The 26,319-nt window shown below is 42.6% G+C and overlaps 1 protein-coding gene across 1 annotated transcript in view; it reads left to right on the plus strand.

Moving 5' to 3' along the window:
* LOC137341166 (collagen alpha-1(XXVIII) chain-like) overlaps positions 1–26,319 on the plus strand; it is a 234,564-nt gene that overhangs the window by 178,439 nt on the left and 29,806 nt on the right. The window contains exons 23-32 of the mRNA XM_068004159.1: positions 2,596–2,664; positions 3,954–4,022; positions 9,887–9,955; positions 12,498–12,566; positions 13,545–13,613; positions 14,145–14,213; positions 20,942–21,022; positions 21,137–21,172; positions 21,822–21,858; positions 24,750–25,304. Of these exons, the coding sequence (XP_067860260.1) occupies positions 2,596–2,664; positions 3,954–4,022; positions 9,887–9,955; positions 12,498–12,566; positions 13,545–13,613; positions 14,145–14,213; positions 20,942–21,022; positions 21,137–21,172; positions 21,822–21,858; positions 24,750–25,304 (1,123 nt within the window). The remainder of the gene's footprint in view (positions 1–2,595; positions 2,665–3,953; positions 4,023–9,886; positions 9,956–12,497; positions 12,567–13,544; positions 13,614–14,144; positions 14,214–20,941; positions 21,023–21,136; positions 21,173–21,821; positions 21,859–24,749; positions 25,305–26,319) is intronic.

A 26,319-nucleotide genomic window follows, 5' to 3' on the forward strand; every position in this document is an offset into this window, starting at 1 on the left:
AAGGGTCAGTGCTGAGATTGTAAAACTGGAGCAGTGCAGAGACAGGAGAGGCATCAAGAATAGAAAATACCCGTTATCCTTTTTACAGTGCTCGTCAAGATTTAGCGGGTGCCTGCTAGGTGAGTCGGAAGTACTTTGGTGTCTTTTATGTTTCAACTGCTTCTTTGGCTTACTGGCCCCAATCGCATTAGTACCAGTCAGTACCAGACCAGAGTAACTAAAAGGGCAGTGCGGATTGGACCTAGGTGTGACTGTAGCTTTTTGTCCATTTTTTGTTAGATCATCCACTGTAACCATCTCAGACAGTCCCAGCGTGTGCGTAATAACAAGAATTGTTGAACTTGGCACTCATTGTGACCTGCTGTAAAATGTTGGAAAGAGTGGTATTAATCTCTAGCATGTGCAAAAGGGTCAGGAACATTGCTCATAATATTTGAAATTCGAGAGCACAGTCCTGAACTTATTTTGGCAAGTTATGGCAGACTTATTGTGGGAAACATAAATATTCCTCAGAGTTTGTGAAAAACAAAAAAAATGTTTATTTTGTGAATAATCAAGAAGTAACAACCTAAAACTGGTGGACAATAGTGTTACTGAAACTAAGAAAGTAAGCAGAGAAACCAACAGATGAACAGCTGAGGGAAAAGAGTCAAACATTACTGGAGGTTTTTTGTTCAAAACTGACACTGAAAAAAATTAACTGTAGCACCAGGAGTCTGTAGTCAGGCCCAATATAGTGTCAGAGTGGTCATGTTGAGACACCTCCCACATGACAATGTGATCAGGTCACCCAAGTCTTAAAAAGGGAGGTTGCGTGAACTGTAGGAGAAACATTATTATGTTGTGTCACATTGTGTCATGAGTATTATGTAAAAATTCCACAGCAAATGATTATATTCTTGTCACCTAGCAACAATCTGAATACAATTCTACTAATATGTATTATGTATCATATCATCATACTATGTGCTATTCTGCCACTGCAGATCAAGGTTAAACCATTAAAACATTAAAGAAATCCATACCAATGTATAATGTCACAAACTGTATAGCAACAATTGTCGGCAAGGGATTCTTTTATTCACTCGTTCAAACTTCCAGATCGCTTCTCACCACAATATTGAGATTTCTGGCTTTCCCTTGTCCCAACAGTGACATTTCTTTTTTACTAAAATTAATGAACTGAGGAATATATGTCCTTATATTCCTTGGCATGTGGATGCTAAATTTGTTTGGAAAAAATCATCCAACTCAAAAGTGAATTGTGGATGTGGTTTGAACTTTGACTTCATACTCATCTCCATGGTACCCGACAATACTTTTTGATGCAGCAAATACCGTTAAATAGGTAAAAAAAAGAAAGAACATGCATTTATCTAGCACCTTTCATGTCCTCACACAACACTTTACAGCCAATAAATTACTTTTGAAGAGTAGTCACTATTGTTATGTAAGCAAATGCAGCAGCCAATTTGTGTACTGTAAGGTCCCACAAACAGCAGTGGGATGAATGGACAGATAATCTGTTTTATTGGTGTTGGCTGAAGGATGGATGTTGACCATTGTACCAGGAGATTCTCTGCTCACCTTTGAAAAAGTGCCATGAGTTCTTTGACATCCACCCGAGCAGACAGACGTATCATCTGAAAGACGGCACTTCTGACAATGCAGGAATCCTCAATATTGCACTGAAGTGTCAAACTAATTTATGTGCTCAGATTGATAAGTAGTGCTTGACCTCACAACCTCCTGATGCAGAGGCAAGAGTGCTACCAAATGAGCTAACTGTTTATGGAAACTTGCTGTGCGCAAATTGGCTGCTTTGTTTGCCTACATAAAAATTGTGACTCTACTTCAAAAGTAATTAATTCACTGTGAAGTTCTTTGGGCCATCCTGAGGATATGAAAGGTGCCAAATGAAGGCAGGTTCTGCCTTTAGCCTTGGCTTGAACCCACAAATAAATTTTCATGCTGCCATAACATAATGCATCAGAGCATTGATTCAATGAATCAAAATAAAACATTGCAGATTTATTGAATCATCCACACTGCATTCCTTTTGTCTCCTCCATTGTTTCAGCAGGCAAGATCAGGTTTCACACAAGCAGTTGACTGAACAGTTAATCTGCCAACTGGTGGCGACACAGTCACTTTTATTGTTGCTGCTGGCATGATCAATCATTGCAAAAGCAGCTCACCATAAAGCCGGCCTGTTCATTGGCAATGCTAAAGTAATTCTATTTAAAATAATGACAGTGATTAAAAATATTTTGCGGGACTAATACAATTTGCAAATATAGTGAAATATTTTAAGTGTGAATATAATGAATTTAATAATATATTCTTGTTGGATATGGTGTTCTTGAAAATGTGCCAATATTGTTTCCACACTTCATAATCAGTTTTTTTTGATGTTTGAGGATTTCCAATCTCACCTGCAGCAATTGAAACATTTACCCATTGATGCATGGCTATTGGAGCTAACCAGAGAAATATGCCTTTTGATTATATAAATAAAGACATCAGATCAGTAGCAAGCTACTTCATTTGAAAATTATTGCAAAACTAACATCATATACAATGTTTTCGTTGCAGGGTGACCGAGGGCCACCAGGGCCACAAGGTCCTATTGGTGACCCAGGAGTTGGAACAATAGGACCCAAGGTAATTGAAGTAGTCGCATTAATTATTGGTCCTGAAAATTACATATCCTTTATATTTGATTTAAGCTTTACTTCTCAAAACCAACTCTGGTGATACATTTTGAATTACAGGGGTAGATTTTAACCCCCAGTAGGTTTCGGGCGGGCAGAGAGCAGGGCAAGTGCAAAACACACTCACAGAGCTTAGTTTGAGGGGTATTGTAACTCCCGGGCTTCATCTGCATGCCACGGTCAGTTGCCCACCCTAAACGGGCAGAAAGCGGCAGCTGGCTGACGGGTGAGAATGGAAGTTCGGCCTTCACCAAAGGAAGTCTCGCCATCAAGCAGATTAAATCACAGGGAGGGGATTTCAGGAGTGTCTCACGGGAGGGAAGGGTGAGGAGTTCAGGGCAGAGGAGTCTGCAGATTCATTGTGGGGCCTGGAGGTGCATTCCTGCTCGTCCTCATTCCACAAAAGAACGTTTTTAACTTATCTTGGAGAGCCTGTTGGTCCTCCCGACAGCTGCTGGCCTGGTTTTACCACGGTGGGAAAGCCACGGCGGCTTCCCCGCTCAGGCCCAGGTTAAAATGCGATCGGGCTCCCACTGACGTCATGGGAGTCTGATTTGTATTAATTCATGAGGCACTCACCTGAGTCTGGCGGGCACCTCATCCATGGCAAAGCAGTAGCGTTAAAATCCAAAATTGCCTGGAACGGAGAGGGAAATGGAGCCGCCCAATATTAACTGCTCGCCCGTTCATTCCTGCTGAGTGGGAGGAATTAAAATCCCCCCCCCATAGTAAATTATAAGAACGAAGAGATAATATTTGCAAATCACTGGTGACACATAAAGGTAAATTTACCGAACCCACACTCCCAGCAGGAAGCTGTGCTTGAAGCGAAAGCTGGTCTGAGAATCAGTGTTTCAGTGTTGTAGCCCCAATTCCGATCTGGTGCATGTTAATGTAAAACAAAGAGTAAAGGTCACGAAATGCAGGACATGATGTGATGGCCTTTTAGCCGAGGATAAATGCAAGACCCTTATCATGGAAGTTAGGGAAGACCCGTGGCTAATCATTCGGTGACTGAGCTCAGCAACTGTAACGTGAGGTGTTCCACAGCCTTTGTATTGTCGTGTTTGTTGGCTGTATCATTTCCTCCAATAAATATATAAGCAAATGTTTGCAAGATTTTAGTGGCCATTCGTTTTTAGATTTCTTAATAGTCTTCAGAATGAATCATGAAAGTTTGTCTGAATGATTATTTTGCAATTTTTGAATGATACCTGCTATTCATTTAATCTTTTTTAGGGATGTCAAGGAGTTGCTGGATTACCTGGACCAGTTGGACCTAAAGGAGATGGTTATCCTGGCCCTCAGGCAAGCAGTGGCTTTAATGTAACATTTTCTTTAACCTTTGCAGAGTGGTCACAAACAGACAACTTGTAAAACACAGCTGGGTCATGCCTATCAAGAATCCATTTTGGGAAATTGCAGATGAACTTTCTGCTCAATGGATTGCAAACCATGATTTTTCGATATATGCACCCAGTTAGCCGGTGCTGATGTCACTGGTCATGCCACTCTTCCAGTTCTGAGGAGGTTCGGCACAGCAGACAATGAGTAAGAAAATTGGGTAGATAGACCTGGAATGAAACAACACTGCGATTAAAATGGCCACTGAGGCTTTCAAGGGAAATAATCTGATTGTGTGTTTTCTCAGAGAATTTTAGCAGCAATTTTGAAATATGCACAAATTCAATAAAATTCTAGGTGGCCACCCAAAGTGGACAAGAAAATTGCAGTGAAAAGCTCTGTAGGTTAATAGGCATTTCTGTTTTCCTGTTTGTATCTATATTTGATGTGAATCTGTAATTAAATGAAGGAAGTTTGCAAATATGCCAAAAAAGAAGAGAATGCAAGTTGTTCCTGTGCTGAGTTTAGGACTGCAGTGGTTTTTAAATAATTCTTGGGATGTGGCATCGCTGGTAAAGTTGGCATTTATTGCCCATCCCCAATTGCTATTGAGAAGGTGGTGGTCGTGGGCCTACTTCTTGAACCGTTGCATTCTGTGTGGTGAAGGTGCTCCCACGATGTTGTTAGATAGGGAATTCCAGGATTTTGATCCAGCGATGAAGAACAAACATCGAGAAGGCCATTAAAAAAGCATATGGGATCCTGGGCTTTATAAATAGAGGCATAGAGTACAAAAGCAAGGAAGTTACGCTAAACCTAAAACACTGGCTAGGTCCCAGCTGGAGTATTGTGTTCAATTCTGGGCACCACACTTTAGGAAGGATGTCAAGGCCTTAGAGAGGGTGCAGAGGAGGTTAAGGGGAGATTTGATATAGGTTTTCAAAATTATGAACGTTTTTGATAGAGTAAATAAGGAAAAACTGTTTCCAGTGGCAGAAGGGTTGGTAACCAGAGGACACAGATTTAAGGGCCTCCATTTTAGCACCCGCTATCGGGTGCGTTCCTGGCGGGGGGGCTCCGAAAATCAGGGAATCCCGGAGCGGGTCGGGAGCCCGGCTCCAACCCGCCCACTTCCGGGTTCCCCACAGACGCGCCGACGTGCGCACGCAGCCCCCGCATGTGGGACTCCCGCAGGCAATTAAAGCCGGCGGGGTGCCACTTGAGACTATTTACCTAGGTATTTCAGGTCATTAACAGACCTGATTAAGGGAATATGTCAGGAGGGGTGGGATTTTAGAAACAACTGGGACTGTTTCCCATACTGGGGGAAACAGTCCCAGTTGAAATGGACGTGTTGCAGCTATCAGCCTGTGGCAGCTGCAAAGGTCCATTTGACAGGTGGGGGGGGGGGGAGACCCTCACTCATTGCAGGAGGCCACTCTGTCACTTGGGACAAAGTTTGGCCTCCACCACCCTCCTCCTGACAATCAAATTCACCAACTTGTACACTTACCCCGGTGTCCAGACACATTTACCTACCTTGCGGACCCCCTCAGATGTACATCTTCCAGATGGGGGCCGCCGTAGCTGCAGTCATGACCTCCTCGGAGGGCGAACAGCATCACCAGCCTCACCAGCCACGCTGTCCACCTCTGACACGTGGAGCTCCACAACACAGTGCTGTGACACATCCACCTGCACAGCAGGAGGGAGGGCAACTGTAGAGAGAGATGCGTCGCAGGGGGCACTACCCTCGCCACAGGGTCCACAGACCGAGGCTCAGCTTCCTGGACCTCTCTGAGCAGCAGTGCACACGGAGGCTCAGAGTCACTCGACATGTGGTCGGGATATCTGCAGCCTCCTTCACGCCGAGCTGCTCCCGGCTGGCCCGAGCACCATCTTCTTACCTGTCACTGTCAACATCACCACTGCCCTCAACAACTTCTCCTCCGCATCCTTCCAGGGTGCCACCGGGGACATCGCCGACGTCTCTCAGTCGTCTGCACAAAAGAGCCCTGCAAATACACATACACCCACTTTACAATGACACAATGGGTGGCATCAGGTGTGGGTCTTCATTGTGATCCTCAGGAACGGGCATTATTGCAAAAACGTGACAGTAGTGGTGCCAATATAATATGTGATGTGAGTTGGTCAGAAATTAAATAGAAGTAAAAACCATGACAAACCCTCAAACACCCTTGTGCAACCCCTTCATGCTCACAACACATTTGCCTTACGCTGCCTACTGCACATATGTGATGCATGCCCTGTGGCTGCAGCACAGGTAGTGGCAGGTTGAGTGAGGCTGACCGTGAAAGAGATGCATGAGAGGGTGAGTATGAGATAGAGCCATGAGATTGTATGAGGATTGGGTTGAGTGGTAGTGGCGGGATGAGTACTGGCGAGGTGAGTAAGTGCAGGTAAGATGAGGATGAGCTTTGAGTGGGTGTGAGGGGTGATGAGACAGAGTAGTGTTGGCAGTGCAGAAGGAGATGTGGGGTTGGGGGCAGAGATGTGGGGTTGGGGGCAGAGATGTGGGGTTGGGGGCGGAGATGTGGGGTGGGGGCGGTGATGTGGCAGATGGAGTGTAGGGGAATGAGTAAGTGTATTCACTTTGGCTGACCTACTGAGGTCATTGCAGCGCCTCCTGCATTGTATGCAGGTGCGCAATATGTTGGTGGTGCAGGTGACCTCCTCTGCCACCTTGAGCCAGGCCTTCCTGGTGGCAGAGGCAGGCCGCTTCCTCCCGCCCGCCAGGGGTAAGATCTCTGTCCTCCCCCTCCGCCTCACCCCATCTAATGATACCTGGATTGAGGCATCATTAAACTGGGAGCAGCCTTCCCCCTGGGCTGCTCCATGCTGTAATTTTTGCTATTTGTTGCAGCATCTGTCAGTGGAGGACTGCCCATTTAAATAGAGCTCCTCCGGCTGACAGATCTTACTGCGCATGCGCAGTCCGCCCGCCGCGCAGATCAGCAGTGGGGAACCCGGAAAACAGGTAAGTGGATCCAATTAGGCTGCGATCGCGCGGGGGGCAGACTGATTTTGCCTGGCACGTGGCCCCCCTGCCGCGAACCCGCAGCCCTGGTAACATCGAGCCCAAGGTGATTGTCAAAATAGCAAGAGGCAACATGAGGAAACATTTTTTTAAACAGTAAGTTGTTATGATCTGGAATGCACTGCCTGAAAGGGTAGTGGAAACAGATTCAATGGTAACTTTCAAAAGGGGGTTGGATAAATACTTGAAGGGAAAAAATTAACAGGACTATGGGGAAAGAACAGGGGAGTGGGACTAATTGGATAGCTCTTTCAAAGCGCAGGCACAGGCGTGATGGGCCAAATGGCCTCCTCCTGTGGTGTACCATACTATGGTACTACTTTGATACTATGATATCCAAGTCAGGATGGTGTGTGACTTGGAGGGGAACGTGGAGGTGATGGTGTTCCCATGCACCTGCTGCCCTTGTCTTTCTGAGTGGTGGAAGTCGCAAATTTGGGAGGTGCTGCTGAAGAAGCCTTGGCGAGTTGCTGCAGTGCATCCTGTAGATAGCACGCACTGCAGTCATGGTACGCCAGTGATGGACGGGTTGGATGTATAGGTTTGAAAATGGTGCTGACTGAAAGCAAGATATTTCTTCAAAGGGATGAAAAATTTGGGAGAAAAGTTAGCCCATGTTACTTTCATACATACACCTTTTGGAAATCTGCTTAAGTAGTTTTGGAATAAGTCTTTAAGAAAGTTGCCTAAGCTTCCTCTTACAGAAATCCCAAATATAAAAAAGAAATTATCGCAATACCTTTAGCAAAGAAAACTGACAAACCTTACTCACCTATAAGATTTACATCTCACTTTCCCACTCACCATAAAAATAACCAATAAGAACATCAAAGAAGTTAAGAAATTCTATTAGTGCTTCCAGGATTCTCTGATGCACAATCCTACAATGATGATGGTAAATACATCATGGATATTTTAAAATAACTATTGGTTCCTCCTACATGTAGCAGACAGTGTAGCTATTGACACTCTTGGGTGCAGCCAGTTGACTTACCAGAGAGGAGACCAGGCAGATGGAAAGACAGAATGAGGAAAATGTTGTACAAAGAACAGAAGGAAGTGGGAAACAATGAAAGAGTAAAAATACGAGGAATGAGAAGGGAAACAATGAGAGAAGGAGAGTGAAAAGGAAACAGGAGTTGTCCCAATTGCTTAGAGCCATAAAATCCAGGATGGTCCCACCTTGGCATGGTTCAATCCTGGTCTATACTGAGTCAGCTGATCTCAACCAAAGTTGATGTAGGAGTGCTACAATGGACCTCAGTGCCACCTGCATTACTGAGGATAAAACTGGCCAGAATGTCTGCTGCTGATCAATAACCAGAGATCTCCACTGGAAATGTGACACCAGGATTGGGCTTGACTGTGATGTCGTCCCCTGTTAGAAAGCCAGTTCATAAAAATAATGCCCCCCCACCCTGGGCGAGGTATCAGAGGAATACTGGCAGCCATTGCAGCATACTCTAGTGAGGGAGCCAATGCCTTCAAGAAGGGAAGAAATGAATTTGGAGAGAAAAAATTGGAAAAATAAATACTAACAATCAAAAGGAGAAAGAAACAGGAGACAATAAGCTACAGCAACACTCAGGAAGCTCGACACCATCCAGGACAAAGCAGCCCACTTGATTGGTACCCCATCCACCACCTTAAACATTCACTCCCTTCACCAACGGCGCACCGTGACTACAGTATGTACCATCCACAGGATGCACTGCAGCAACCCGCCAAGGCTTCTTCGACAGCACATCCCAAACCCGCGACCTCTACCACCTAGAAGGACAGCAGGCATATGGGAACAACACCACCTGCATGTTCCTTCACTGCCACTGGGTCAAAATCCTGGAACTTCCTACCTAACAGCACTGTGGGAGAACCTTTACCACACGGACTGCAGTGGTTCAAGGTGGCGGCTCACCACCACCTTCTCAAGGGCAATTCTGGATGGGCAATAAATGCTGACCTTGCCAGCGACACCCACATCCCATGAACGAATAAAAAAAAGATAGAAAGTGAGAGAAACAAATCTGGAGGAAATACAGGGAATAATAGCTGGTAGAGTCCGTATCCTGTTTGTTGATTACAAACTCTAGAGAAGCATCGATAGTGACCATGGAGGGTGGCTCAGATGCTCCTAGCAGGAGAGGAAGGGTGGTAAATGGAGGTGGGACCAGGGCACCTTAAGGAAAGAAGTTGCAAATATTATAATATAACTGGGTAAATATTGTTTCCATACGTTTTGCTGTATTCTTACTCTTAGACATACAGAAAACTATTTGCAAAATTGAAGATACCCAGACAAGCTATTTCTGATTGGAAATTAGCTAAGGGCCTCCACTGGTAGATACAGTATTTACATTGAGCATGTGCTTTCACACCGTTGGAATGCAAACTGCTGACTGAAAAATATTGTTGTTGCTTAGAAAACCTACTAAATGTTATTATTATTCCTCAGCAGTGAGAAAGACGAAGTGGTGCTATAAAAAGGCACTTATTAACCTACAGATATTAATACACTAGTCCAGGAATGGTTTTCAGCAGTATCCTCAGTTAACTGTTGGAAATGCTGAAATGTTTACTATTTGGATTAAAAGCAACCTTTAATGTGTGATACTGTTCCCGGGCCTCTTGCTTAAATTACCAGTTAGACAATATTTTAACAATCTAGATTTCTACAGCTGTCACATATAATCGTCACATAATGATTTATTTATGTAAAATCTTTTAACCCCTCTTAGAGTACAAAAGTATTTTTATAATGTTATTTTAGGGTATGCAAGGACTGCCAGGCCCACATGGTGACCCAGGGGAAGATGGCAAAGGATTTCCTGGATCAAAGGTAATCCTACATTTGTGCTTATCAAGTTGATAGATGAACATTTAACATTTTCCAGTTCGCACCAAGTGACAACAGTTAAACACTTTCCTTTCCCAGCCAGGTATCACAAGATGTAACTAGATTGCTTTTAGTAGACTAGGTAATGTGATGAAATATCAAAAGAGCACATTTATGTGATTTTCTCATTTTCCATGTGGCCTTTTAAAGCAAGATTCTCAAATGAGTGATATTAAAGTTTCATGCCATGGACTTCATGCACATCAGAAACTGGATTGAGACTAGCGAACTGTAATTTTCTTAGAAGCTGTTATTGCTTTAAAAGAAAGAGAGTGGACGATTGTTCCATTTCTGAAAGTCTTTAACCTGAAGTGATATTATTAGCACTTGCATGGCTTTTATATTTAGACCCACTGATCATTTTTTCTGTTAGTCAGTTCTTTAGATGCCTCAGTGGGTGGGTGCACTGTGTGATGTGGTAATGACCATGTAGATGAGGAAGGCTTCCAACTTTCTAGCTAGGCTGGCTGACCAAAACTGGGATAGTATTTGGTGTGCTACAAATGGCCTCAGCATCAATGAGCTAGGGAAGAAAAACAGCCAGCTGATCATTGTTGGAAATGCACATGGGTGTGAAAGGATTAGCCTTGCCCATAGAACCTTAACGGTCAAAACCTTTTGAGATTTTGGCATTTAATTTCCTCTGAATGCAGTCACTGTTTGTTAAATGAGAGGTTTTTTTCACTTTTTTTAGCACACTTGCAGAAATGCACACTTTACTCGGTACACTAAACATAAGGGTATTAACGTCAAGATAGAATTAAAACAAAATGGCATATCAAAAATACATCAGTGAATAAAGTCCCTGGCTGGAGGATGAGAAAATATATACAGAGAGGGGCTGATGAGCCATTATTGCAGGGGGTTATTTTGACTTTGTGCAATAGTGTAAAACGGGCAATATTGATTCGGTCGCCAGTTATACATCACTCCTGATCTATAACGGGCAGCTGAATTGATATCGCCCGTTTTGCACTATCACCCAAAGTCAAAACTACCCCCATAGTGCACTCACAGGGGAGACACAAATTCACTCTCACTGGGCACTGAGGCTCAAGTCTGGAGAAATCTGTCCCGATGAAGATGCAGGAATATGTATTTTATTCCAATATGGCTATTGTACACACCTATAAAATCAATCAGATCTAATTGGCAATGCAACCTGGAGTCACACAGTTGGTACACAACTCTGTACAGCATATAATAGCAAGTAATTTCCACCCGGATTCAAAGGTATATCCACTAGCAGATGTAGAAGGCAGTGTAATGGGTTGAATTCATCTGTGTTATGGTGAGAATTCACTTTGCAGTGGCCACCGAGTAGGGTGTGAATCAAACAGAAAATGTTTACAAGACTCCCAACTTGGCCACAGTCCCTCTAGCATATATTGCAGGATGAATAGTTTCAGCAGTCAAGCAGGGATAAACATTTCACAGCTTCACAATCTAACCTTCTCTGAGGTGGTTATTTTTGGACATACGTTATGGAGCCATGCTATGGCTTGCCAAAACATAAATATATAGGTCTGATCCCCGGAGATGCTGGGACTTCTTGCTTCTTCGTTCCCCAAACACCTTGTGTGCTATAAAGTGTTTCTTGTAATTTGTCTTATCTAGGTATGAAGTTCTTCAAAGTATACAGGAGCCAAAATTTCTTGGATGCTCCAGCGGAATCACTCCTTAACTTCAGTGGGAGCCTGCCGAAATGGCTGCAAACTCTGCCAGGACCCGAGTACGCCTGGTCCTAGCCTTGCAATGTAGTTTCTGATTGGCCATATGGGATAGGGTCTCTGCCCTCTCCTACAAAGTCATTGATGTAAGAGAGCAGGGCCACTGGTAGGGACCCCAACATTAAGAGTTTCCACGCTGCAGCACATAGACGGGATTCAGCTGGCCTGGACATACCAGTTGTATCTTCTTGACACCTGACAGAAGTGGAGCCCATCTGGGGTCCAGGCTGGGATCAGGGACTGAACCCCTGCAGATTAGGCAGAGTTTTTTTTTCAAGCTGCCCCTTGACACAGGGTTCCACTGGGAGAAGGGTCTTCTACTTTTCATGATGGGGGCGGGGGGTGGGAATAACAGATACCTCTGCTGGGCCACCAAGATTCAGCCAGCAGTTTTGTTGTCATCTATGGATGGTCTGAGTCACAGAAGCAACCCTCACCCCACCAAAGGCCTGCTCCTTGTGGCTCCTCTTCCTTTAACCCACAATCTTTTGTGGGGTTAGTTGCAGAAGTCACTGGTTGGTGCAATCCTGGCATAACTGTCAGGATCACGTCCCTGGGGAATTTCTAGGCCATAATGCCCAGATGGAAATAATGCTTAAAAGTATTGCACATCTTTCAGAAAGTTTTATTTAACTGAGCTGAAGAAAAATGGATAAGATTGACCTGTTACAGACATTCATTGAAATCCATGCCTATATTTCTGATGCATTACTGGTCCTTACATAATAGTATTAATGTTTGAACATCTTTCTCAGGGAGATTCTGGCCTTCCAGGACCGCCAGGGCCAGTTGGTACTTCAGGAATAGGATATTCAGGTCCAAAGGTTAGTACTGATTACCAAAATATGCCAGCGACAAATTTGAACAGTTATAACTCTGTTATTCGGTTAGAGCATTCCTAAAACAATGTTTACAGTAATGTGCATTGGACATAATTAATCAGCTCATAGTATAATATACAGTTAATATAAAGGTCTTGCATATCTTACAATAAAAATGCAAATGCATACTACTTTTTCATTGTAAGATACTTGCATTAATGTAGAAAATGTCACAGGGAGGGGATAAGGAGATAAAATAGTAGATAAAGGAATAAAGGAACAAATGCCAAGGCATGGTGTGAGAGTTAGGAGGTTGCCAAAAGTCTGATTGGAAAGATGATTTTTGAGTAGGTTTTAGCTGAAGGGGTTTAGTGGGGGGAGCTCCCGAGAGTAGGACTGAGGCAGATGAAGGTTCTACCACTAATGGTGGGGCAAAGGAAGCACGCAAAGCACAAAAGGCCAGAGTCAGAGGATTGAAGGTTGTAGGAAGGGAAATAAGGCTGAAGAAAATTGCAGAGATAGGGAGGGGCAAGCCTTAGGTGGGATTTGAAGACAAGGATTAGTATTTTTAATTCAATGCACTGGAGGACAGGGACTCAATGGAAGTCAATGTGGACAGGAGTGATGGACAAGCTGGACTTAGTTCAGGGACAGAATATAGGCAGCTGAGTTTTAAGCCAGTTGAAATTTATGGAGGACGGCAGATGAGAGGTCACCAAGAAGGACTTTGGAGAAATTGGGTGTAAAGGTGACAAAAACATGGATAAAGGTTTCAGTGGCAGTAGGGTTAAGTAGGAGCAGAGACAGGCAACGTATTAATTGCTGAATTAGAGCCTTTATCTTCATAGCTAAAAGAGCAATGTAACAACTCATAGGTCTAGAGTTTAAGATGTACTACATCAAAGGTGACCAGAAAATCTCATGTAAGCCATGGAATTATATTATTTGATTGACTGTACTGTCTGTTTCTAATTTATGAAGGGTGCTGTTGGAAGAATGGGTATGCCTGGACCAAAAGGATCGCAAGGAGTTGGCATACAAGGACCAAAGGTAATATAGCTGAGCAAGTAACCAACATGACTTTCCTTCCTGATCCCTCATCCAATCCCAATATATCTCCTTCCATACTGACATATTATGGTATTGATTATTCAGTTAGATTACAGCATGGAGAGGCTAAACTTATATTGAGAGCTAACAATCTAAAGGGACTGCTTTACAAACTTCATACAGTGATGGGGTGGGGCGGGGGGAAGTAGTATTAGAAAAATGGGGAGGGGTGTTATTATATGAGGAGAATTGTGACCTTAACTCAACTTATTTTTCTATCTTTATAGGAGTTAAGATATAACTAGAGAGACTGTGTATTTTATAATCAAACTACAATGTAAAAGATTATTTAGTGCACTCTCCGGTGTGAAGAAACACTAGAGGTCCTTTACATGAGTAGACCAGTTTAATAGAAGATGTTTTCAAATCAATGAAATATAAAGATTGGCATGTTTCATTTAAAAAATAAAAAATTGGTGGATTTCAACATCATTTTGACAATCCATAATTAATTAATTGGTTCTTCTGCAGGGAGTACCAGGATCTCCAGGCTTGATGGGTCCCAGAGGGCCAGCAGGGGAAGGTATACCAGGACAAAAGGTATATAATAATTAACTGTCACTCTCAGAATGTGAATTATCTGAAATGTTAATAGCTTCTGAGTCATAAATTATTTGCCTTTTCAAGATCTAATATTTATAATATGTAAACAAACCTTATGCCAGTTTGCAAAATGAGCAAATGAAAAAGTAACACTGTAACATCCATGGTCCTTGGTGCTCGCTCTAATATTTCAGCGAGCATTGTTACCACATACTTAGGTGTCAGCTTTGGCTCAGTGGTAATGCTCTCATCACTGAGTCAGAAGGTTATGGTTTCAAGCCCCACTCCAGTGACTTTGATCACATAATCTAGGCTGTTACTTCAGTTAAACTGTCTGCCCTCTTTGATAAGAATATAAGAACATAAGAAATAGGAGCAGGAGTAGGTCACACGGCCCCTCAAGCCTGTTCCGCCATTCAATCAGATCATGGCTGATCGACCTCAACTCCACTTTCCTGCCCGATCCCCATAAACCTTGATTCCCCTAGAGTCCAGAAATCTGTCTATCACAGCCTTAAGACTGAGATGAGGAGGAATTTCTTCACTCAGAGGGTTGTGAATCTTTGGAATTCTCTACCCCAGAGGGCTGTGCAGTTAAATATATTCAACGACTCAGCATCCACAGCCCTCTGGGGTAGGGAATTCCAAAGATTCACAACCCTTTGAGTGAAGAAATTCCTCCTCATCTCAGTCTTAAATGGCCGACCTCTTATCCCGCGACTATGCCCCCTAGTTCTAGACTCTCCAGCCATAGGAAAAAACCTCTTAGCATTTACCCTGTCAAGCCCCCTCATAATCTTATATGTTTCAATGAGATCACCTCTCATTCTTCTAAACTCCAGAGAGTTTAGGCCCATTCTACTCAACCTCGCCTCATAGGACAACCCTCTCATCCCAGCAATTAATCTAGTGACCCTTCACTGCACTGCCTCTAAGGCAAGTATATCCTTCCTTAGATAAGGAGACCAAAACAGTACACAGTACTCCAGATGAGGTCTCACCAAAGCCCTGTACAATTGTAGTAAGACTTTGTTACTTTTGTACTCAAACCCCCTTGCAGTAAAGGCCAACATTCCATTTGCTTTCCTAATTGCTTGCTCTACCTGCATGCTAACTTTTTGTGTTTATTGTACAAGGACACCCAGGTCTCTCTGAACACCAACATTTAATAGTTTCTCATCATTTAAAAAATATTCTGTTTTTCTATTCTTCCTATTAAAGTGACCATAATATGATAGAATTCTTCATTAAGTTTGAAAGTTCAATCTGAAACTAGGGTCTTAAATCTAAACAAAGGAAACTGCGAAGGTATGAGGCGCAAGTTGGCTGTGGTTGATTGGGGAATTACATTAAAAGTTATGACAGTAGACTGGCAATGGCTAGCATTTAAAGAATTAATACATAATTTGCAACAAATATATATTCCTTTAAGGCACAAAAACCCAACAGGAAAAGTGGTCCCACCGTGGCTAACAAGAGAAATTAAAAATAGTATTAAATCAAAGAAAGAGGCATGTAAAGTTGCCAGAAAAAGCAGTTCGCCTGAGTATTGGGAGCATTTTAGAATTCAGCAAAGGAGGACCAAGAAATTGATAAAGAAAGGGAAAATAGACTATGAGAGTAAACTAATGAGAAACATAAAAACGGACTGTAAAAGTTTCTATAGGTATGGAAAATGGAAAAGGCTGGCAAAGGCAAAATGGGTCCCTTACAGACAGAGACGGGAGAATATATAATGGGGAATAAGGAAATGGCAGAGAAATTAAACAAATACTTTGTATCTGTCCTCACAGAAGATACTAGTGATAACAGGACACTTAGAAAATAATAAAGGATTTGGCAGAGTAAACATGGATTTATGAAAGGGAAATCATGTTTGATGAACCTATTGGAGTTCTTTGAGAATGTAACTAGTAGAATAGATAAGGAGGAACCAGTGGATGTGGTATATTTGGATTTTCAGAAGGCTTTCGATAAGGTCCCACACAGGAGGTTGGTGAACAAAGTTAGAGCACACGGAATTGGGGTAATATACTGGCATGGATTGAGAATTGGTTAACAGACAGAAAACAGAGAGTAGGAATAAATGGGTCTTTTTCAGGTTGGCAGACTGTGACTAGTGGGCCCCCGCTATTCACAATCTATATCAATGATTTGGATGAGGGGACCAAATGTAATATTTCCAAGTTTGCTGATGACACAAAACTAGGTGGTAATGTGAGTTGTGAGGAGGATGCAAAGAGGCTTCAAGGGAATATAGACAGGCTAAGTGAGTGGGCAAGAACATGGCAGATGGAATATAATGTGGAAAAATGTGAAGTTATCCACTTTGGTAGGAAAAACAGAAATTCAGAGTATTTTTTAAATGGTGAGAGATTGGGAAATGTTGATGTTCAAAGGGACCTGGATGACCTTGTACATGAGTCACTGAAAGCTAACATGCAGGTACAGCAAGCAATTAGGAAGGCAAATTGTATGTTGGCCTTTATTACAAGAGGATTTGAGTACAGGAGTAAAGATGTCTTACTACAATTATATAGGACCTTGGTGAGACCGCACCTGGAGTATTGTGCACAATTTTGGTCACCTTACCTAAGAAAGGTATCGCATCGGTATTTACGGTTGAGAAAGGCATGGATGTTAGGGAACTTGAGGAAATAAATAGTGATGTCTTGAAGAGTGTACATATTACAGAGAGGGAGGTGCTGGAAGTCTTAACACGCATCAAGGTAGATAAATCTCCAGGACCTGATGAAATGTATCCCAGGACGTTATGGGAGGTTAGGGAGGAAATTGCGGGTCCCCTAGCAGAGATATTTGAATCATCAACAGCTACAGGTGAGGTGCCTGAAGATTGGAGGGTAGCAAATGTTGTGCCTTTGTTTAAGAAGGTTGGCAGGGAAAAGCCTGGGAACTACAGACCGGTGAGCCTGACATCTGTAGTGGGTAAGTTGTTTGAGGGTTTTCTGAGAGACAGGATCTACGGGATTTGGAGAGGCAGGGACTGATTAGGAACAGTCAGCATGGTTTTGTGAGAGGAAAATCATGTCTCACAAATTTGATTGAGTTTTTTGAAGGGGTAACCAAGAAGATAGATGAGGGCTGTGCAGTAGACGTGGTCTACATGGACTTTAGCAAAGCCTTTGACAAGGTACCGCATGGTAGGTTGTTACATAAGGTTAGATCTCACGGGATCCAAGGTGAGGTAGCCAATTGGATACAAAATTGGATTGACGGCAGAAGACAGAGGGTGGTTGTAGAGGGTTGTTTTTCAAACCGGAGGCCTGTGACCAGCGGTGTGCCTCAGGGATCGGTGCTGGGTCCGCTGTTATTTGTTATTTATATTAATGATTTGGATGAGAATTTAGGAGGCATGGTTAGTAAGTTTGCAGATGACACCAAGATTGGTGGCATTGTGGACAGCGAAGAAGGTTATCTAGGATTGCAACGGGATCTTGATAAATTGGGCCAGTGGGCCGATGAATGGCAGATGGAGTTTAATTTAGATAAATGTGAGGTGATGCATTTTGGGAGATCGAATCGGGCCAGGACCTACTCCGTTAATGGTAGGGCGTTGGGGAGAGTTATAGAACAAAGAGATCTAAGAGTACAGGTTCATAGCTCCTTGAAAGTGGAGTCACAGGTGGATAGGGTGGTGAAGAAGGCATTCAGCATGCTTGGTTTCATTGGTCAGAACATTGAATACAGGAGTTGGGATGTCTTGTTGAAGTTGTACTAGACATTAGTAAGGCCACACTTGGAATACTGTGTACAGTTCTGGTCACCCTATTATAGAAAGGATATTATTAAACTAGAAAGAGTGCAGAGAAGATTTACTAGGATGCTACCGGGACTTGATGGTTTGACTTATAGGGAGAGTTTGGATAGACTGAGACTTTTTTCCCTGGAGAGTAGGAGGTTTAGGGGTGATCTTATAGAAGTCTATAAAATAATGAGGGGCATAGATAAGGTAGATAGTCAAAATCTTTTCCCAAAGGTAGGGGAGTCTATAACGAGGGGGCATAGATTTAAGGTGAGAGGGGAGAGATACAAAAGGGTCCAGAGGGGCAATTTTTTCACTCAAAGGGTGGTGAGTGTCTGGAACGAGCTGCCAGAGGCAGTAGTAGAGGCGGGTACAATTTTGTCTTTTAAAAAGCATTTGGACATTTACATGGGTAAGATGGGTATAGAGGGATATGGGCCAAGTGCAGGCAACTGGGACTAGCTTAGTGGTATAAACTGGGCGACATGGACATGTTGGGCCGAAGGGCCTGTTTCCATGTTGTAAACTTCTATGATTCTAAAGGATATACTTGCCATAGAGGGAGTGCAATGAAAGTTCACCAGACTGATTCCTGGGATGGCGGGATTGTCATATGAGGAGAGATTGCGTAGACAAGGCCTGTATTCTCGAGAGTTTAGAAGAAGGAGAGGTGATCTCATTGAAACATACAAAATTCTTACAGGGTTCGACAGGGTAGATGCAGGGAGGATGTTTCCCCTGGCTGGGGAGTCCAGAACCAGGGGTCACAGTCTCAGAATAAGGAATGGGCCATTTAGGACTGAGATGAGGAGAAATTTCTTCACTCAGAGGGTGGTGAATCTTTGGAATTCTCTACCCCAGAGGGCTGTGGAGGCTCAGTCATTGAGTACATTCAAAACAGAGATCGATAGATTTCTAGATATTAAAGGCATCAAGGGATATGGGGATGGTGCAGGAAAATGGTGTTGAGGTAGAAGATCAATCATGATCTTGTTGAATGGCAGAGCAGGCTCGAGGGGCCAGATAGCCTACTCCTGCTCCTTTTTCTTACGTTCTTATGTTCTTATGTGAATAACCTCACATTTCCCCACATTATACTCCATCTGCCACCTTCTTGCCCATCCATCGATGGATGTGAAAGATCCCATGGCACTATTTGAAGAAGAGCAGTGGAGTCCTCTTGGTATCCTGGCCAATATTTATCCCTCAACCAACGTCATTTAAACAGATTATCAAGTCATTTATCTCATTTTTGTTTGTGTGACCTTACTGTGTGCAAATTGGCTGCCTTGTTTCCTACATTACAACAGTAACTACAATTTAAAAGTACCTCATTGGCTGCAAAGTGCTTTGAGACATCCTGAGGTCATAAAATACATTATCTAAATCTATATCGTTCTTTACTAATATATACTTTTAAATTCCTTTAAAGCAGAAAGTAAATGCAGAGGGACAACTTTAAATATGAGGTGCTCTCTTTATCTATGGAGGTTTTAAAAAAAACTCTTCTTAAAGATTACTTCTTCATGCTCCCTGAAGGTTTATAATTTTGAGTAAATGTAGGGAGTTATTTGCTTAATGTTGGCAAAGCAAGATATAGAACTAGGAGGAATTAAGACCTGTATTCTTTCCATTCACTGTGGAGCTATTTATTGAAGGAACTCTTAGCTGATGTCACCTGGTGACTCTGGAGCCTCAAAAGTGTGGATGTCCACAGAAAAGAAGAAATTACAATGTTAAAGTATTTTCTATTAGGAAGGGACTTCAGAAACAACCTTTTAACTTACATAGATGAGGAAGGATTACATTGAAAGCACCTATCATCTAAAAGTAATGTTAGCATTTAAAAATAACATAATGGATACCAACTGTAGCAATAATAGTGGTAGCAAAATATTTCATGTCGCAGTGATATAATTAAAAACATTGCATCCAGTCCTCTTCTTCCTATCTGTTTGGTCTATTTAATCCAAGTCATCTTCTAGCGATCTCATTGTGCCATGATAGTCACGTGAACCATACTGCCATTATTCTTCCAGTGATATGATTGGTCTGTGGGTGCCACATTAGTGTTATCAGTTACGTGATTACCGTGACTCAGTGCTCACTATCCCACTCGATGTCCGACCTCTTCACTCACCGTGGTTTTTTTTCCTGCTCAGCTCAGCAGACTCAGTTTTCGCCAGTACCCATGGACTTCCCTGGATGGCACCGACCTATTTCTTCCACCCATACCCACCTCCCTATACACAGCCCTTTCTATATCAAACCTACACCCAACAGGCCACCTGTTTCCCTGGCCTTGATGCTGGGCCTTCCACTTGCCTGGCTTAAGTGTTGCTCAGTGCTGCTTTCCCAACCTCAGCCTTGGGCCTCCACTCTTGCTCCAAGAACACTTCGAAAATTCAGAACAACCACCAAAGGCAAAGCAGAGAACAGACTGCTGCTCAGCCCAGATCTTCCAAAGCTTTATCTTCTAGTTTATCCTTGCTGAAGTGCCTTTTTGCTTGCCCTAGCCCTATTGAATGCTCTATAAAGCTTGTGTAGTTTTTGTAATTATTTTGGGAAGAGAGATAGCTTCAAGAGTACTGCATAAAGTGAATTCCATGATCCTCTACTGCCATTGGCATAGCCGCAGTTCCTTGCTGGGAGCGCAGATTGTGGAATTAGCCCATATAATATGCCTAAGAATCCATGACTAGTTGGGCAATTTAAAGCTTCAAATATTGTGTTTGTAGAGATCAAATAAAATGCAAATGCTGCAAATCTGTAATAAAATAGAAAACCCTGGAAATGTACAACAGGTAAGTCAGCACCTGAAAGAATAAGGTTAAAGATTAGGTGGGACTTTTTGTCAGAATTCCAGTTTTCATTATTGCATTTGTGCATTAGATATTAATCAAAAGATTCCATCTCATTTGGGTTGAAATTCTATTTGATTTTAATATTTTACTTCATATAGGGTGATCGTGGATATAAAAGTGAACGCGGGAAGAAAGGAGACAAAGGTGATGAAGGAATCGCTGGTGCTAAAGGCGAACCAGTAAGATATTTATTTTTATACAAAATGATGATGATTGTCTAATATGATTTAGTCAAAAAAGATTATAATATTAATATTACTGAAATTAATGTCTTGTACTTTCTAAAACTGTAGGGAAAGCATGGAGAGAAAGGTCAACCCGGTTTCACTGTAAGTATCCATCGAAACAAAACAATTATTTTACTCACAGATTTATTTAGGGGAATACCATAATTATGATCCTTGTTGTGAGTGCACACACAGTGCTAAGGGAGTTAGTTCTCTTTCCATTATATTAATTGGCCCTAAATTTCCACAGGGTTCACCCGATCTCCCACTGTAACTTTAGCAGAAGAGCGACAGAAACCCGGAGAAAAGGCATAAATGGCCATTTATGCCTTTCTCCAGGATTTCCGCCAAAGTTATGGTGGAAGATCGGGAGAACCCTGTGGAACTTCACCCCCTCCCCCCTCCCCATAATGATTATATTCACAAAAAAATATTTTATTTTTAAAAGTACATCTTCTCAAGTGAGCTGAAGGCATTATTGGCAATTATTTAATCATCTTGATACCCGCAATGCATCATGCTCAAAATAAATTAGATTTTCGGTCTGTGAAAAGCGGAGGGTTTTCTGCAGCAATTTGTTGGTGGACAGATACAGGTGGTGCTCAATTTTATTTCTATGGGTTTGCACGAAGATTGAACAACTGTACCATCTGACATGAGCTAATTTTGTCTCGTTTAGAAGACAGAGTTTACCTACTGTTTGACCTCAAAGTGCATAAAGATAATTTCATTGTTCCCATCTTGTCTTTAGAGGGAGGAAATAATCAAGTTGATCAGAACGATCTGTGGTGAGTTCAAATGTGTAAATTGACACAATATGATGCAACAGGTACTTTTTAAACAATTATTCTCATTTTCTACTTAATTAAACTGACCTTCAAAATTCTTCAAAATTGTTAGTGTCTTGGACTCCAGGTGATGTCACATTCAGAAGAGATTGAGAAGAGACATTCAAACCTGTAGAGCTGCTTCTAAACTGGATGTGCATCCTCAGAGCCAGCGAGTAGAACCCTCATTTCAGAAGGATTTCACTGAGAGGGTTAAGTCATTTATGCTGCAGAATTGTCGCTAGTTGTCTTCTTACCATCAAAGGCAGACACATAATATAAAGGTTACATTATAGGGCAAACACCTTCGGACATAAAAAAATACATTCCTCTGGTGACCTAACTCTCCCATTTTAGCACCAAGCCTCAATGAAATGTGGCTAACACAAAATAAAGCCATTTGGTAGAACATAGGTGTGCCATTTTAAAATTCAGAAATACCAATCCAAAGTCTGGAAAGTCGGATAGGATTGAAATTGATCTACAATGTTAGGGCATCCTGATTAAATTGGGACGTTTGAGAAGCTATGTCATTGGCCGTTTACAATGTTGACGTTAGTTTGAGTGATACTGCTGGCTACCTGGGCAGGCAAGTAATGTTCTGTTCACACATGATTAAATGTATGCACAGAGCTCCTCAAGATAGTTTCACACCACTTTCCAAAATGCAGTGTGGCATCAGTTCTCCAACTTCACTGAAGCAAAATATGCAGTAGAACTAGACCTTCAGCTGGTTAGCTTACAATCACCCTTCACTATTACCCATGCACCCTTTCATACATCAGTTATTGCCTTCATAAAGGGCAGCCAACCAGAATGTAGCAACATATTTTCTGATTAAATGTTTTTGCACAGCATGTAAGTACAGCTCATTGTAATAGGGTCCAAAAGGGTTCAGAAAGCTGGAACTCACAATCAAAAATGATGAATTGTTTACAAGTTGATGTAGTGTTCTTTTCTTGTCCTTAATTCATTTTTCTTATTTATTTAGGAGAAGAACCATCAGTAAACATATTTAGTAATTCAAAATCCAATACTGTGGCACATTTTTTTAAGACAGAAAGATGTTTTTGGACGTTAGATCACTGGCATTTCCAGGAAATTAGGGCTTTGGTTTTATTTCTAACTATTATATCTGATTCTAAATTCTTATGATTCTTTTTAGTTGAATACTTTACTTTCTGTCCATTCTGAAAGTAGAACGCACATTATTTAAAAGTGGATAGTGGTAGCCTGGAACCAGTTCCAAACGTAGATTTTCCAGCAAATCAAAGCCCTGTCTGTAATGATTAATGCAATAATTTCATAGATTAGATACTTTTCTTTAGCCCCAAATCTAAAGCACTCCCACTCCATGTGTTATTTCTGGCCGTGTTTTCTACTTTTGCTAAAGTAAATGTTAAACTCTCCTATTTCTCTGTGTATTTAACATGAATGATAAACTGGACTAAACAGCTTAATGCTTCCATTAAATTAGTGGCTTCTATTCCCATTCTCGCAACGTTACCTCTGGAGTCCCCCAAGAATCTACCCTTGGCCCCCTCCTATTTATCATCTAAATGCTGCCTCTCGGCGACATCATTTGAAAAAACATCAGGTTCCAGATGTATGCTGACAATACCCAGCTCTACCTCACAACCACCTCTATCGACCCTCCACTGCATCTGACTTGTCACACTGCTTGTCCAACATCCAGTATTGGATGAGCAGAAATTTCCTCCAATTAAATATTGGGAAGACCGAAACCATTGGCTTTGGTCTCCCTGCCACAAACTCCGTTTCCTAGCCACCGACTCCATCCCTCTTCCTGGCTACTATCTGCGACTGAATCAGACTGTTTGCAACCTTGGCGTCCTATTTGATCCTGAGATGAGCTTCCGATCCCATATCTTTCACCAAGACTGGCTACTGCCACCTCCGTAATGTCGCCCGTCTCCGCCCCTGCCTCAGCTCATCTGCTGCTGAAACCCTCATCCATGCCTTTGTTACATCTAGACTCAATTATTCCAATGCTCTCCTGGCCGGCCTCCCACCTTGCACCCTCCATAAACTTAAGTTGATGCAAAACTCTGCTGCCCGTATCCTAACTCATACCAAGTCCCGTTCACCCATCACCCCTATGCTTGTTGACCTACATTGGCTCCCGCTCTGGCAATGCCTCGATTTTAAAGTTCTCAACCTTGCTTTCAAATCCTTCCATGGCCTTACCCTTCCCTATCTCTGTAACCTTCTCCAGCCCTACAACCCACTGAGATCTCTGTGCTCCTCCAATTCTGGCCTCTTGCGCGTCCCCGATTTTAATCGCTCCACCATTGGCGGCTGTGCCTTCAGCTGCCTAGGCCCTAAGCTCTGAAATTTCCTCCCTAAACCTCTCATCCTCTCTACTGCTTTCTCCTCCTTTAAGACCTCTTTGACCAAGCCTTTGGTCATCTATCCTAACATATCCTTACGTGACTTGGTGTCAAATTTTGTTTGATAACACTCCTGTGAAGCGTCTTGTGACGTTTTACTACATTAAAGGTGCTGCATAAATGCAAGATGTTGTTGTTGTTGTTGAACAGAAGAATGTCATACAAATGCATTACGTGTTCATTTGATAATATCGCCATTAGTAAAGGGGTAATTTCGCGATCTCATGTTCACAGCAGGGAGCCGTGCCAGCAGGGAGCGTGGATAGAAGAATCACGGCCACAAAATTGTATCCTTATCTCTGACCTACGCTTCCTGTAAGCAAGACGTCCCCAATGGGAGCATGGAATTACTCCTTCAATTGTAGCCTATAGTTTTTTTTGCTGCTTCTTATGTTTTTCACTGTATGTCTAAATAGTTGATATTTAATTCTCTCATTTTAGGATGTGGAAAGAAATGCAAAGAAAAGCCACTTGAACTGGTATTTGTGATTGACAGTTCTGAAAGTGTTGGGCCAGAAAACTTTGAAATTGTTAAAGAGTTTGTCAATGCCCTGATTGATCGAGTTAGTGGTAGCAATGAAGACACCCGGATTGGTGTAATACTTTACAGCCTTGAAGCGCACATAATCGTTCACTTATGGCAAGGTGCAACTCCGGAGAAGGTCAAGACAGCGATTCAAGACATGCCATACTTAGGAGAAGGCACCTACACTGGCACTGCCATGAAGATGGCAAACCAGGTTTTCAAGTCGGCTAGAAAAGATGTGCACAAAGTGGCAATAGTGATAACCGATGGACAGACTGACAAGAGAGATCCGACTCATCTGGATACAGCGGTGATGGAAGCCCATGCAGCACACACAGAAGTGTTTGTAATAGGGATAGTTAACATCAGTGATCCTTTCTACTCAAGTTTCAAGACGGAAATGAATTTGATTGCGTCTGACCCTGATGAGGAACATGTCTATCTGATTAATGACTTTATGACTCTTCCAAGTAAGTATATATGGAATGGAGTTCTTAAATAAAAATGACATTTGTGAAGGAATTTATTTTAATTTCCAACTTTTTAATAATAAAAAGCATGTAAATGAGACCATGATAATATTAGCTCTAATTTTTACCATTTGCACCAAACAAGAATGGGTCATGCAGGGGGTTAAACCAACTCGCCCGTTTCTCGCTGGCCTCACAGCACATGCCATTTTAACAGGCGCATTCTGGCTGGCCAACAAGGCCCTTGCGCAAGGCAGGCGAGGGCCTCATTGAAATTCAAAAGTCAGGGACTGATGACATCATTCTGGTGCCAGCCTCACCAGGAACACTGGGCACGAAGCAGCAGCAGACCCAGAAGATGGCTGAAAAGGTAATTTTTTTAAAAAGGTTCTTTTGTGGACCAGGAGGAGCAGGAGTGCTCCTCTGAGCCCCACAGAAACCTAAGCCCCAGGCCTCCTTCCCACCGACCGCAATCACCTATCCTTCCCCCGCCACCCCCGCACACCACTTACCTGATTGCCGGGGACCGTTCCTGTGGGTCCCCAACCTCATCCACCTGCTGTTCTCGCTCGACTCCCACTGGCCGGCCTAACATCATTGACGCCAGGTTCGGGCGGGAGTCAGGCCTCTTGTATTCAAATGAGGGCTGGGAATTAAAATGGCCCGGGCCTCACATGGCCGAACCAGGGGAAGCCTAGCGCTTGTTTCCCCCACCCCCCCACCGTCTGCACACTTGTCCCTCGCCATAAATGGGGCCTATTATTTCTACACCATTATAGTTACATGAACAGTAGCCTCCAAAATGATCTTACAATTAGGTTTATGATAAAGCAACAAGGCAACTAACGCCATCCAAATCAGCACATCTGAAAGTAATGCATATGCAAGTGTGATGGAAGAAGCTGTATCGTCATGGTAACTCTGCAAATCTTACTGTTGTCTGAAAGCCAAATGCTTCCAATAGTGAATGTGGAAAAACTGGTGGGAGAGTTACCCCAGGCTGCGCTCACAAACT

This window comes from Heptranchias perlo, chromosome 2 (assembly GCF_035084215.1).
Source record: "Heptranchias perlo isolate sHepPer1 chromosome 2, sHepPer1.hap1, whole genome shotgun sequence".
Lineage (NCBI taxonomy): Eukaryota > Metazoa > Chordata > Chondrichthyes > Hexanchiformes > Hexanchidae > Heptranchias > Heptranchias perlo.